At 33.4% G+C, this 12,650-nt stretch overlaps 2 protein-coding genes across 2 annotated transcripts; both read left to right on the forward strand.

Moving 5' to 3' along the window:
• Positions 1-2,622: 2,622 nt before the first annotated feature.
• TRIADDRAFT_27759 (uncharacterized protein) lies at positions 2,623-4,825 on the forward strand (the record flags this gene model as incomplete). Its single annotated transcript, XM_002114117.1, has 12 exons — positions 2,623-2,834; positions 2,928-3,018; positions 3,079-3,189; positions 3,258-3,337; positions 3,407-3,494; positions 3,630-3,681; positions 3,763-3,842; positions 3,929-4,009; positions 4,093-4,209; positions 4,318-4,379; positions 4,478-4,580; positions 4,685-4,825. 12 exons carry the CDS (start codon positions 2,623-2,625, stop codon positions 4,823-4,825), a joined length of 1,218 nt encoding a protein of 405 aa, XP_002114153.1.
• A 4,363-nt stretch (positions 4,826-9,188) lies between these two features.
• TRIADDRAFT_27390 (uncharacterized protein) lies at positions 9,189-10,136 on the forward strand (the record flags this gene model as incomplete). The annotated part of the gene is made up of 4 exons (XM_002114118.1): positions 9,189-9,227; positions 9,292-9,368; positions 9,496-9,616; positions 9,993-10,136. Coding segments are annotated over 4 exons (381 nt in total), but the record flags the coding sequence as incomplete, so codon positions are not given.
• Positions 10,137-12,650: the final 2,514 nt, after the last annotated feature.

Raw genomic sequence — 12,650 nt, forward strand, 5'->3', positions numbered from 1 at the left:
AATTACTGTAGGCTTTGAGAATGTACAATAATAATACTACATCAGTGAAACGTTGGTTCCTTTGTGTTGATCATTTGCTTTCATTGAAATTTCCTACATATACGTACGTATAAACGCAAACGATTCTATGTACCTTGGATCTCTCAACGAAGTTAATAACTGCTACATTATAATTATATACAGTACATTAATGAATACTGTACTGTACTCTGTCTTGGGAAAAGTTCAAGTTCGTACTTATCGTTAGCCTACATATACAGTACAATACGCTACAGATGCTTGTTCCAAGTCAGTATTCGCATCCCGTATACTGTACTGTACTATATGCAAATATCAAATGGTCAGTAGATTTCGCTGACTAGACTAAAGATAGCAAGATTTATTAGCAATCCATTTACTCACTGTCTCATACTAACTATACTCAAGCGAACATTAGGGTAAGGGATATAGTCGATTTATCAACGTAGTCTACTGAGTATTCAAGATCCTCCTCTATGTCATACTCCACCAACTTTTACAGTATATGCAGAAATTCTGCAGCTTTCTGCTGACGTGCCTACACTATTGCTTGATTTCGCAGTGCAGTACTGTATGATGAATTTATGTATCAAACACATAGTTTCAATTAGTATGATTTGTGTAATATAAGCCTGTCTTTTAGAATAATTTGATTCATGAATTAATCTGGGATCGATCAATTAAGTTAATAATAAAGCCTTAAAATCGTTTACATGTCGTATCCATATTTCGAACAAGTCCCAATGAATTAATTATCTACCTGATTACAGTACTGTGGGCACACAGACTTGCAGATGTACGGACAGTAGACGTCATTGCCAACTCATGATTTCATGATTATGGGAGATTACAGTATTTAGTACTGTAGTCCATACAGTACAACAGAACATACTGTACAGTACGGTTACAGAGACAGTACTGTACTGATGCCGCTACTGCGTAGAAACAGAAATGTGTTGCTACAGTACGGTACTGCACCAACAGGAACACGCAGACTTGAAGAGTCTGTGGACATGTTACCTATAATACAGTACAGTATACTACACTACGCAGTGAGTAATAACAATACAGTATGAACAGTACCGTACTTTTTAGAGGAGACGGCAAATGCTTTCATTAACTGTAAGTTAAATATAGCGGGCGGGTGTGATCTGATTGGCCTTGTATTACTTCGGATTGTCGGTGGATTGATCGATGATCGAGCAATAGGTTCCATTAACGTATTACTACGGTTTATTATTTCATTTAATCACTTAAACTGAAAGTGTAAAATAAAATTTTCTTATGGAAATGATTCAGTAAATTAATTACAGTATGTATGTATCAAGCTATCTTTGGGAGGGAGTCATTCACTCTACAAGTAAGTGCAGTAGTGTAAATTGTACGCTATTTGGTGCACACTCTTTCAATGCAATGCAATGCCGGCTATAGTCATTGCGTTTATCTGCAAGTCACTGATGTGTTCAATCAGTTCCTTCATTTGTCCCTAAATTTATAGAAACTAAAATGTTAACATATTGTCCACTATTTGATAATTTTAGGTACGACGTTTAACTGAAACCGATGCAGAAGTTAGTACAGATCGAAAGGAAAGGTAAAGACGAATGTACATCCTATCATACCGACAGCAGCATTGTACGAATTTTATGAACTAGTAATCCATGTTCTATAGTTCAGAAATAGCTTGCACAGTTAGATTACCAACCTTTAAATATTTACCCTATAATTTTGAGTTCATTTAATGTAAGAGAAAGGTATCTAGATTTGTTTTACTACATACTCGCATAACATAAATCAATATGTGTTGTTGTAATGGCTGCTTCCGTGTAGAGTAGGTAACTTATAGTATATAGTACATTTATTGTCCTATCAATTATTGGAAGATTTTGATACGGATGGTAGGGTACTGTATATCATAGACTACTCTACACTGACATATTTCGCAATTGAGAAATAAATTTCATTTTTTATTTAATGATATATTGATGTGATAGGTGTATTATCTGTAATTAAGTTGTACTGTCCTTTTGTTGTCATTCATACGAGCGACAGTGACTGAGGACGATGTACAGTAATTTCATAAACAGTGAATATTTATATTCCTTTTACGTCTAAAAGATGAATATTTTGTAAACATCTTGAATCAACTCGGTATCCTACGCTTGTATACTTATATAATTTCGCAAGACAACTTTCAGTTAACGAGGTTGTTTATAAAGTATTACCTTTAAGCCTTTTCACTACTTTTCCTATTTTAGACCAGAAGAAGAATCCACAAATATGTCCGAGCCTATTAAAATACCTATCAGAGGTTATTCATGACTAACATAATTTTTTTCTTAAATATGGATGAATATTATAATAGTCCAAGCGCTAGCTACATAACTATTAAGTCGTAGAAGAAACGATTGAAAATAGCATTCGTTCTGTATTACTTTAATGCGAATACAATAGGTACACAGTAGAGACCCTAAGAGACTCAGCCTCTCAGGATTTCTAGCGTACAGTACCATAATAAAGATTAGCTTCTTTTTGTATAACTCTGCCTTACGCGCAATACAGACATCAGCAGTTGATATTTTTGGTAACTAAAAGTAATCGTTGATGTCTTCAACTTATGCACCAATAGAGACCAAAGATCATAATGGAAAGGTACCTCCATCTCCTTTCCTTACTCGTAGCCAGGAAGAACGAGAGGAACTACATAGGGAAAGAGAAAAACGCGCCGAGATCGTTCTATGGAGAAAGCCACTAGTGACATTATCTTATTTCTTTCGTGAACTTTTTATAGATATCCGTCATCAAAGCAACAGGTTGTATTAGTGGTGCAGTTTTATTTTACGAAGTATAATGTACCAATCGGTGTTTTTTTAATTACGATTTTTTCTAATTATATCAATAAAACTTAGGGTTTATCATAATCGAAAAAAATTCAGTGCAATTGGTCTAATGATCTTTAGCTTATTTCTATTGTATTTAATTGATGGCGAGCATCAGCAGGTACGTCTAATGCAATCTTTCTAATATTGAAGATAAAGTTGACCATTTGTTTTATTCCAGTATTACGTAGCTGCTCAGAAACAGATTTTCTGGTGTTTCTACTGGATTGGTTTAGGAGTGTTGTCAAGTATTGGCCTTGGAACAGGATTGCATACGTTCATATTATATCTTGTAAGTTTTGTTTTAAATTCTCCTGAAGTATGCCGGGGCTTCATATTTTTTTAATATTTATCGTTTAGGGACCTCATATAGCTAGAGTAACTCTTGCAGCTTGGGAATGTGGAAGTGTAGATTTCCCTGAGCCTCCTTATCCGAATGAGTATGCTGTACTTTTATCAAATATAAAATATTACTATTAATTATTAATACTAGTTATTTGCTCGTCAAGTATTATATGTCCTGATGAAGAGGGCGACAAGAACTTGCTAACACTTTGGACCATCATGGGGAAAGTTAGATTAGAATCGATGATGTGGGTTAGTAAGACAAAACTCTATGAACTACATTGTATCGCAATTATTATACTGACACAGCTATTGTTGTGTTGTTTGGCGTATTACCGAAGTCTTTGCACCCTGTGACTTTATTTTAATTGGGCGTAAATGCTTTAGGGATTAGGAACAGCGGTTGGAGAATTGCCTCCCTACTTCATGGCTCGTGCGGGTAAATTAAGTATAAATTTCATCCTTGAATCGGATGTTTTGTTAAGTAGTTAGTTGTTATATTTAAATTTTTGTGCTATAGCGCGATTATCAGGATCAGAGATTGATATGGACGACGAGGAGATAGAAGAGATGGAAGCTATGCTAGCATCTGAGAACAAGGTAATTGGTACTGTGTGGTATAATAATCCGTTAAATTATCTAATTTTAACGTTCAGTTTTAATGATCAGTGTTCTGTTCTCTGCAGGATGTGATGACTAGAGTCAAGAAAGCAGTTCACAATTTAGTCCAAAAAGCTGGATTTTTTGGCATACTTTTATGTGCCTCGGTAAATAGTGTCATCCATAGAAAGCAATTTTTACATGTACTTTTTAGATTTTTAATAGTAGCTAATGTTATCATCGTTTGAAGATCCCCAATCCGTTATTTGATTTGGCTGGTATTACTTGCGGACACTTCTTGGTGCCATTTTGGACATTTTTTGGCGCAACTGCTATTGGTAAAGCTATCGTGAAGATGCATATACAGGTTATTACTCTATATACGATGACGTAACGTTAAGTTGCACTTATGACACGTCATTCCGTTTTTAATTATATCCTTTGAAATTGCTTTAACGGTTGTGCTTAACTTTAGAAACTGCTGGTTATTGTAACCTTCTCAAATCATCATGTCGAAAGTTTAACTGAAATAATTGGGTAAGTAAAATGTTACAATACAGATTTGTCATCGAATCCAAGTTATTACATAAGAGTGTATTTTTTAGTTACTAATAGCGGTTGTTTTCGGATACTAGGAATATCCCTCACGTTGGCAATACTCTTAAAAAGCCTTTCGTTGACTATATCGATCATCAGAAACATAAATTACACCGCGAGGAAAATTCGATGGACTCACCGGTATTTTTAATTTGTTTACTAGTAGTGCGCAATCTAAATTTCTGTTAGAGTCTATCTTTCTTTCGATGTTTATATTAAGTTGATTCTTTTTCTATTATCAAAAGTCAAACCTTGTTACGCAATTATATTCTGTTTTGGTCATCTTCATGGTATCATTCTTTGCTTTATCAATCGTAAATTCGATGGCACAAAAGTATGCTAAAAGGTTGGATGACGAGAGACGTTATAAAGTAAAAGATAAATAAAAAGTGGATAAGTGAAAAGGAACCGAAACCAATGGATTGTTTGACTCAAATAAATCATATTTTTGTATTATGCTTGAAGATTGATTTCTTTTTATTTAACATTTAGTATGGTACTTGATTAACTTAACATGTTGATTAATATTTTCTTGTTGCGACGAGCACATCAATCATTTGGTGGCAACGAGACCGCTGTTCCGCTGTTAGCAGCTAGTAAATCTAATACCATGTTTGTTGTATTACAAGTCTACTATGTATAGTTTTATGTATTACCGTATTTATATTACTAAGTAACTGGTACGGTACTAGGTTGTTTTCCTATTGTTTTATTTTTCGTCATCAAAAGGTGATATAGCCTCTCAACCTGTAAAAATATCATGGTTCTTGGAGTATGTACTATGTGGCAATTTTTCGATAGTTATACGCTCTTATGGTCATTTGTGACATAGATACACGTATTGTTATCGTACAGTCGAATAATTTTAACTTAAGAACCTAATCGCTGAAATGTACGTATAACATGTGAAGGCTGTATTTATTCTTGCAAAAAGAGATCATATCAAGTTTTTTAATACTGACTTTAACAATTTCATTTCGCTATTAGTAACAGGTAGTATCATAAATTTACAATTTAGCAGTAAATTAATGTCTCAATATTTATTTAGCATTTATTCTACCTAGTTATGGATGTATAGTAAAATTAACTATTGTTAATGAATCTATATCGGCATTTAAGTTCCGTTATTACCTTTATTTTAATTTTTTGTTTGATTCTGTTTGGTTATGATTTGTACGGTACCGCTGTATAATAGTATCCATAAACTTGATTCATCAGTCTTATGGGATGAAGCGTTTGTGTGTTGGCATTTGCGTTATAAATTCATGCATGGTAAAATATTCACACATATTTCAAAGTGTGATATATATACAGAGCAAACAGTGACATGTATCAAGGTTTGGATATGCTACCACTGTAGGAATGCGACTGCAGGAATACTGTACATAACAGACATGACAGGTGCATCGTTTACGTTACAATATTACTTTACCTTCAAATGCAGTCTTGGAAGTTACGAAGTTATCATGAATTCATCCTTGATTATGGCTCAGCCATATCCAGTATACTGTATACTAAGTTCTTACTTTTGTAGTAACTCTCGACTGATTCATTAATTAGAATTATTAATGATACACTAGACACTAGCTAGATATTAGGAAGAACTTATTTTTACCTGCTACGAGTTCACTTTAGTGGACTGTATGAGATCCTGAAATGTCCAAAAGCTGTACAGTGCGTATTGCACTCGGTACAAATACAATACACATTTCGCTACTGTAAACTGGACCTGCGACCTAGTGTATAGTATATAACAGGGTCGTATCTCTTACATACAGTTATGGACTACTAATTAATATGGTATTATTGACACATTTGTGATACAATATGTCAAAACGTGCAAGTGTGCAGAAACCCTACAAAGCATCTGGTTAAGGCAAGGGCTACTGCAAGAGAACCATCGCGAAGAACATCAAGAATTGAGAAGATCTTGTCGATTTTGATGCTCGTGTACCCCCCTGTATCTTCTATAGCTAAAAATATTAGAATAAAATAGTCTGTAGACAATTTGCCGTCATATGTGAACTTACTGAAAATAAAAAGAGTTCTAATCTGACCTTAGTTTTAGTTTTAATCATCGCAAGAAGCATGGAAGTAAAATTAAGTACAAGCTAAATTATCATACAAATAATATTGCAGGTATGAGAATAGCAAATTCATCCTTTAGATCAACTGTATTGACGCAAACTTGATTCACTGAAAGCTTAATTGAACTCGTATTGTAATGATTACAGAGTAATACCATAAAGATTTCGATAAAGATGCTACCTGTACGTGTATATCTGGCAGCAACGCCTGGATGGAGAACGCTGATTACTGTTGCACGCTATACACGTTGTTGCAACTTACGGACTCAACCGGTAAGAGATTAAGATACGCGTATCTACTCCACTCTTATTCCAACGTAATATTTCAATGCCTTCCTTAATTGTAGTCGCATAGCTTAACGGTGTTTGCAACGTCTTGTGGATTTATGTGACTTCACCAGCATATAATCGCAAAACGAAATAATCATTTGTTATTGATATTAAACTATTTTAACTTGTACTACTCTTGACAGTGACGTACATTGTAAAGTAAGTAGTATTATGGGTGCTGTACTATCAATGGATTGCAACATAATGACATCGTGAAAGTTCTCTCAGTTCTCCGCTGAATTGAACGGTAGATATAAGTCTAAGACTTACGTTGGAGAAATAAATATTTTCTGTAGACGCATGTAATTAATTATTGCATATTATAAAGAAGTATACGGTATATAGCATGCAACATCAGATAATGATAGCTTGTAAGCAATAATTATTGTACGCTTAATTGAGCCATGTGATTAAACTCGCTGAAGGATGGTACGCGAGCAAAGAATATTGTAATAGTGCAGAGATGCAATTTTTACTGACGAATCTTTTATATGCAATTTCATCTTGAACTTTATAAGTTTTCGCTACTAGGTACTTTTTACGGTGTGTATTTGATCTACTCTAAACAGCATATTAATTTTTTAGTTAAAAGACAGCTTAACAAGACATAGCCAAAATATGACAACATCACATTCACGGAGGTTATGCAGTACTGTAATAAATAGCGATGACGAGGCTAAAATTTCCGATGAAAGAACTATTAATTCAACTCGTACCCGAGCACGAACACATGTAACTCAGAAGAGTCAGCAAAATAAAAATTTGGTTCGTTTCCAGAAGTATTATGTGCCATATAGATCGGATAATGAACTAGCTGTAGTTTACTCCATACAGACTTGAAACTTTGCAGACTATAATTGTTACTGGAAGTAAGATTAAAACTTACTATTGCTTAGCAATAATGTTATTAAATGAGATGAAAAGTAGATTAATTGGATTACATACATTATGGCAATTTGCTTTTTACAAGAAGAAGTAATATCTATAGAATTGTTTCTAAGGACTTGTACGTAGTATACGTACAGTACCTGGTATATAGAAATACTCTGTATTGCTGAGAAATTTGATAAAATGATAAATGAAAATGCTTACTGCTATTCTCTATGTAGAGTTGGGGAAATTAATGATTTACCCTCGTATAATTTCCTATTTTACTGTATAACATCATTATTTACTAGGACCTAATAGAGCCTAAGAAGAGTTCAGTCCGTTATTTCACGTCTTATGCTACTGCAGAAAGATACGATTTAGATGGTTTAAAACGCTATTTACAGGGAACTGACGGTTACTCATTATCTGTATTACCTGAAGGTGAGGCCTAGGATACTTATTTTTATAACAAGATGTTATGCGGTGACTTATTTTATATTGTAAGATTTAAACTAAATTTCAAATAATTATATTAATCATTATGCGATCATGAAATGTAAAGAAGTAGCATGATGTACTATTCGAATAGTAAGCTGTAGATGTAAATAATTGCAATTCTATCAACATATATCTGGAATATTTTGTAGTCTTGAAGCCTATAGGCTATTACAGTTACATTTAGAGTAACTTCGGGTTATTACAGCAGTTATCACGAATTTGCAACACGGCTAATTATTCACATCATGTTAATATTATATGTAATATAACGCTAAAATAGTCTGTAAATTATGAATTAATGTAACCGTGTAATATAAATGAGTAATAGTAAACCTAAGTATAAATTTTATGGCAACGAAGTTCGAGGTATTCCAAGTTTCTGTAATCACGTTTTGTGATTTTTTCATTATTATCACACTTTCAGATGTACAAGATGTTCTACACGTTTGGGTAATCCAAAGGGAACCGTACCATCTTAGCGACAGAAAGGAAGTTTTTCTTTTTCGGTTGGTCATTGTTTAATTACCCATTTTTCCAGCAAATTAATATACAAATTCTTATTGTATCAATTCGGTATCATAATATTGAATTTTATACAATATTTAACAATTTAGGCATGGTTCGAGTGTTTACTGGAATTTTGAATCCAACGAAGTATGACAAATAATGAGTTCATTAATTATAATCGCGATTTTTGATTTAGTTGTTGGGAATTTTTACCACTCTATTGCTATCTCCACTACTATACTATTAAATTCCGACAAAAATGAAGAAACCCAGAAATTAGAAAAATTGACTTGCTCTATCGCGACCGCACTATCTGGTATATTTTAGACTAAATGACTACTGTAATCATTAATCATTCCATTGTCATCAATACCAACAAATACAATAGGAGGAATTGGACTGATGTATCATGTATTATTAATTTCATTCAGTCAAGTTAGCCATTTGGGAAGTTGCTTTGGATAAATATGTATCATCTATACAGTGGGTTCCTGAGGTAAATTTGAATGCAGAATAAATTTTAGTTAATAGTAATAACGTAACTGTAAATGCATTTTTAGGCCCTCCGGGAGGGAAAGAAAGTACGTATGTCGCGAAATGAGATTCTACAAAAGACTGGTGAATTGCTATCACTAAGGTCAGACTGAAGTTGGAAGTTAATTAATTTTAAGCCTTGGTGGGAATTTTTACACACTCATTATCTGCAAGGGAAATATGATTTACATCTAAAAATTTTCACTGCAATACAATATACTTTATTCTAGATACCAAATTAATCTAGCTTCTGATCTTCTAATTATACCGGATTTCTTTTGGGATCGAGATAATTTGGAACAATTATACATTAATCTTTGCACATATCTTGATATGAATGGTAGAACTAAGGTAGCAATTCTCGAAGTAATTCATTGCGTAGCAGAGTCCTAAAGTCGTCGAAATTTTGTATATAATATTTTAGATTGGCTTAGTTTAAAACTATTTTGAATTTTTATTATGTATTTCTGGATTAAGCATTTGAATGAGCCTGTAAATCCTTGTTTAAGTGCATCTACACTATGTAACATATAAACCAAGCTCGTATAAAAAATCGCACAGGATTCCACTTATATACGTAATGAAAACGAGAGATGAAGATGTATATACAAATTCTAAACTTTAGTAGTGTTGTTTGTTTATTCTTGCTAGAGATCATAAAGGTTTTGGATTGTTACAGCTGTATGATTAATTAATCTAAAATATGGTTGTTTTGGGATATTGGTAGGTAATGAATGAAAAACTAAATCACTGTACTGAGTTGGCGGAATTACTAAGGACACATCTTAGCGAGAAACATTCTCTCAGATTAGAATGGGGCATTATCGGTTTAATTGCAATTGAGGTACCAAAAGATTGCAATAGATTATAGATTGTAATACTGGTTATAAGATACGATTATTTAAATTTAAGATTTATAGTAACATAGTCTATTATATAATTGCGTATTTTATATGTTGGCATCTCGTGAATGTACGAAGATATACTAAATCATGACTGTTATTCATATAGGTTTTCTTTGAGATACTACACAATTTAGAACAAATTGTTACTTTTCTTTCCTAAGAAGCCTTTTAAATATTTGGGTATTTCCAGCTATTGCAACTAAACTTAACTAAAAAATAATGTCATTTACAATGGGTATTAATACTTTTAAATTGTAGATTTGAACCTTTTCATTTGTATATTTGATTACAACTTCTATAGTGCTTTAATCGAACAATTTTGAAAAATTTTATGACCAGCATCTTAGCATTGTTAACACTATTTGTACATGCATCATGATCGATATCGAAATTGCTCGAGCGAAACTGATTCGTATTTTAGAGTTGCAGATTAGTTTTTAGGACTATTTATTAAAAATATAAGAATAAAAGCGATGAAGGGGCAATCTGTAGTTACCTATAATTTATCAAATTTTTTTACTTTACGCTTGAGTATGGTTAATGTGCATTACCATTTCCTGTATTGAATTCGCCTGAATTTGATCAATATTATTATCGTAAAGATTGTGTTAAGGAATTGAGTATGAAATTATGGAAGAGATATTGCATTTGTCACTAATAGCAGCACTACTTATTATAACTTGAATTACGTACTAGAGTGCATAGAGAATCTGGTTGACTATTGTCAATGTATGGATCTCAACATTAAACTAGTTAAGGCATAACTCTTTTTTTGGTAGTTTATGGCAAGGATAGTGTTAAGGGAATTACTGCTAATTTTGAATGTTGTACTGCGATAGCGATAGGGTTGGATGACAAATACTTGACTACTAGAAAATGATGATTACAGTGCTTCTAATAGTCTGTGGTTCTGTGTCAGTCGTCACCTTTTGTTATGTAATCGTATCGCAATCTTAAAACTCCGTTTGGAAGCCATGCTCAGGTTTCGTTCAGCCTTCACATCATGTATTTACCCAAATTTATAGCTCTCTTAATATCTATTTCGATGTTGTAATATCTTGATGTGTATATCAGGACAGATATTACGTATACATGCATGGGAAAACTTTTTATCTTGGTATGCCAGTAAAGAGAAACAAGGGATTACAAGCAAATCAAGAGGCAATATACTGTACAGTGCATTCTAAGTTAGAGATCATGGGATTCTACAGTATTGTAGCACTATTCGTACATTCTGAATAGACTGTCTATGCAGACAACATAAAATAGGGTGTCAAAGCATCCTATGCTGTTTATCAGCTACATGCGATTGTAGTCCAGCCTCAAAATTGATTGATTCTATTTTCAATTATACAGTATATTAATATTTGTAGGCTAGATGCCGAGTACAGTAGGTTAGTACTAAAATTTCAGGTCTCTGATTGCAATTTTGCAACTACTAAACTACAGTAGTCCAACCTCAAAGTTGATTGACTCAATTTTAGATTCTATATTAATATTTGTAGGTTAGATACCGAGTACAGTAGGCTAGTACTAATATTTCAGGTCTCTGATTGCAAGTTTACGGCTTGATCCGTTTATCGCCGATTCTCAATCATCTTTCCATCTGCTCTCCTATATTTTCTCGCTCCTTCTTCCCTTGAACTTATAGCTATAGATATACTGTACTCAAAAAAATACAGCAAACAGTTCTTTTTAGTAGTCCATGATTCACTCACAATATACCGAGAATCTGCAACTTGTAGTTTTCATATTCAAAAGTTTTTACACGACCGTACAGTACCGTACAGTACATCTCGTTCAGCACAGTACACACTGTACTGTACTGAAAATACTGTACTGTACTGTACACCGTACGGTACAGTACCGTATTTTTCTTACCTACAGTACTGTACAGTACTGTACACTTGTACAGTATGTCCCGAAAGTTCTGTGCGGTAACCTTGGTACCGTCCATCCTGAATGTTATTATTAGTTCAAACTACAACTCGAGTTGATTCTAATCCTTAATTCTAAATTATTTGCCTGCTGCCGGTCAAATTTGAACACCCAGTGGAACTAATTGTTGTATTAGTTTTATGTCTTACTCCATCACATTTTACAAGGACTATGTTTGGCTCACAATCACGTTCAACGAAAACCGATGTTGTCGATAAGGCTAGAGCCGCTAGAGCCGAAAGAGCTTTGGCCAAAAATCATTCAACTATTGTAACACAAATTCAGGTAAATTAACCTATTATTGGATAGTAAGTTGATAAATAATTTCAAGCCATGTCTAGTCATGGTTTAACTACACCTGAAAAACTACCGGCATGATCGTGTAAATTAGTATTTTGACAATTCAGTCGTCTACTTCTATCATGTATTCATACAATATACGGTATACTGTAGATGATGTCATTGAATTAGTGGTAAACAAGTGAATTTCAAGAGTTACTGTCAATCTGGCCATATCGATCGCCATGACTGATATCATCACA

The sequence above is a fragment of the Trichoplax adhaerens genome, genomic scaffold (assembly GCF_000150275.1).
Source record: "Trichoplax adhaerens TRIADscaffold_7 genomic scaffold, whole genome shotgun sequence".
NCBI classification, from domain to species: Eukaryota; Metazoa; Placozoa; class Uniplacotomia; order Trichoplacea; family Trichoplacidae; genus Trichoplax; species Trichoplax adhaerens.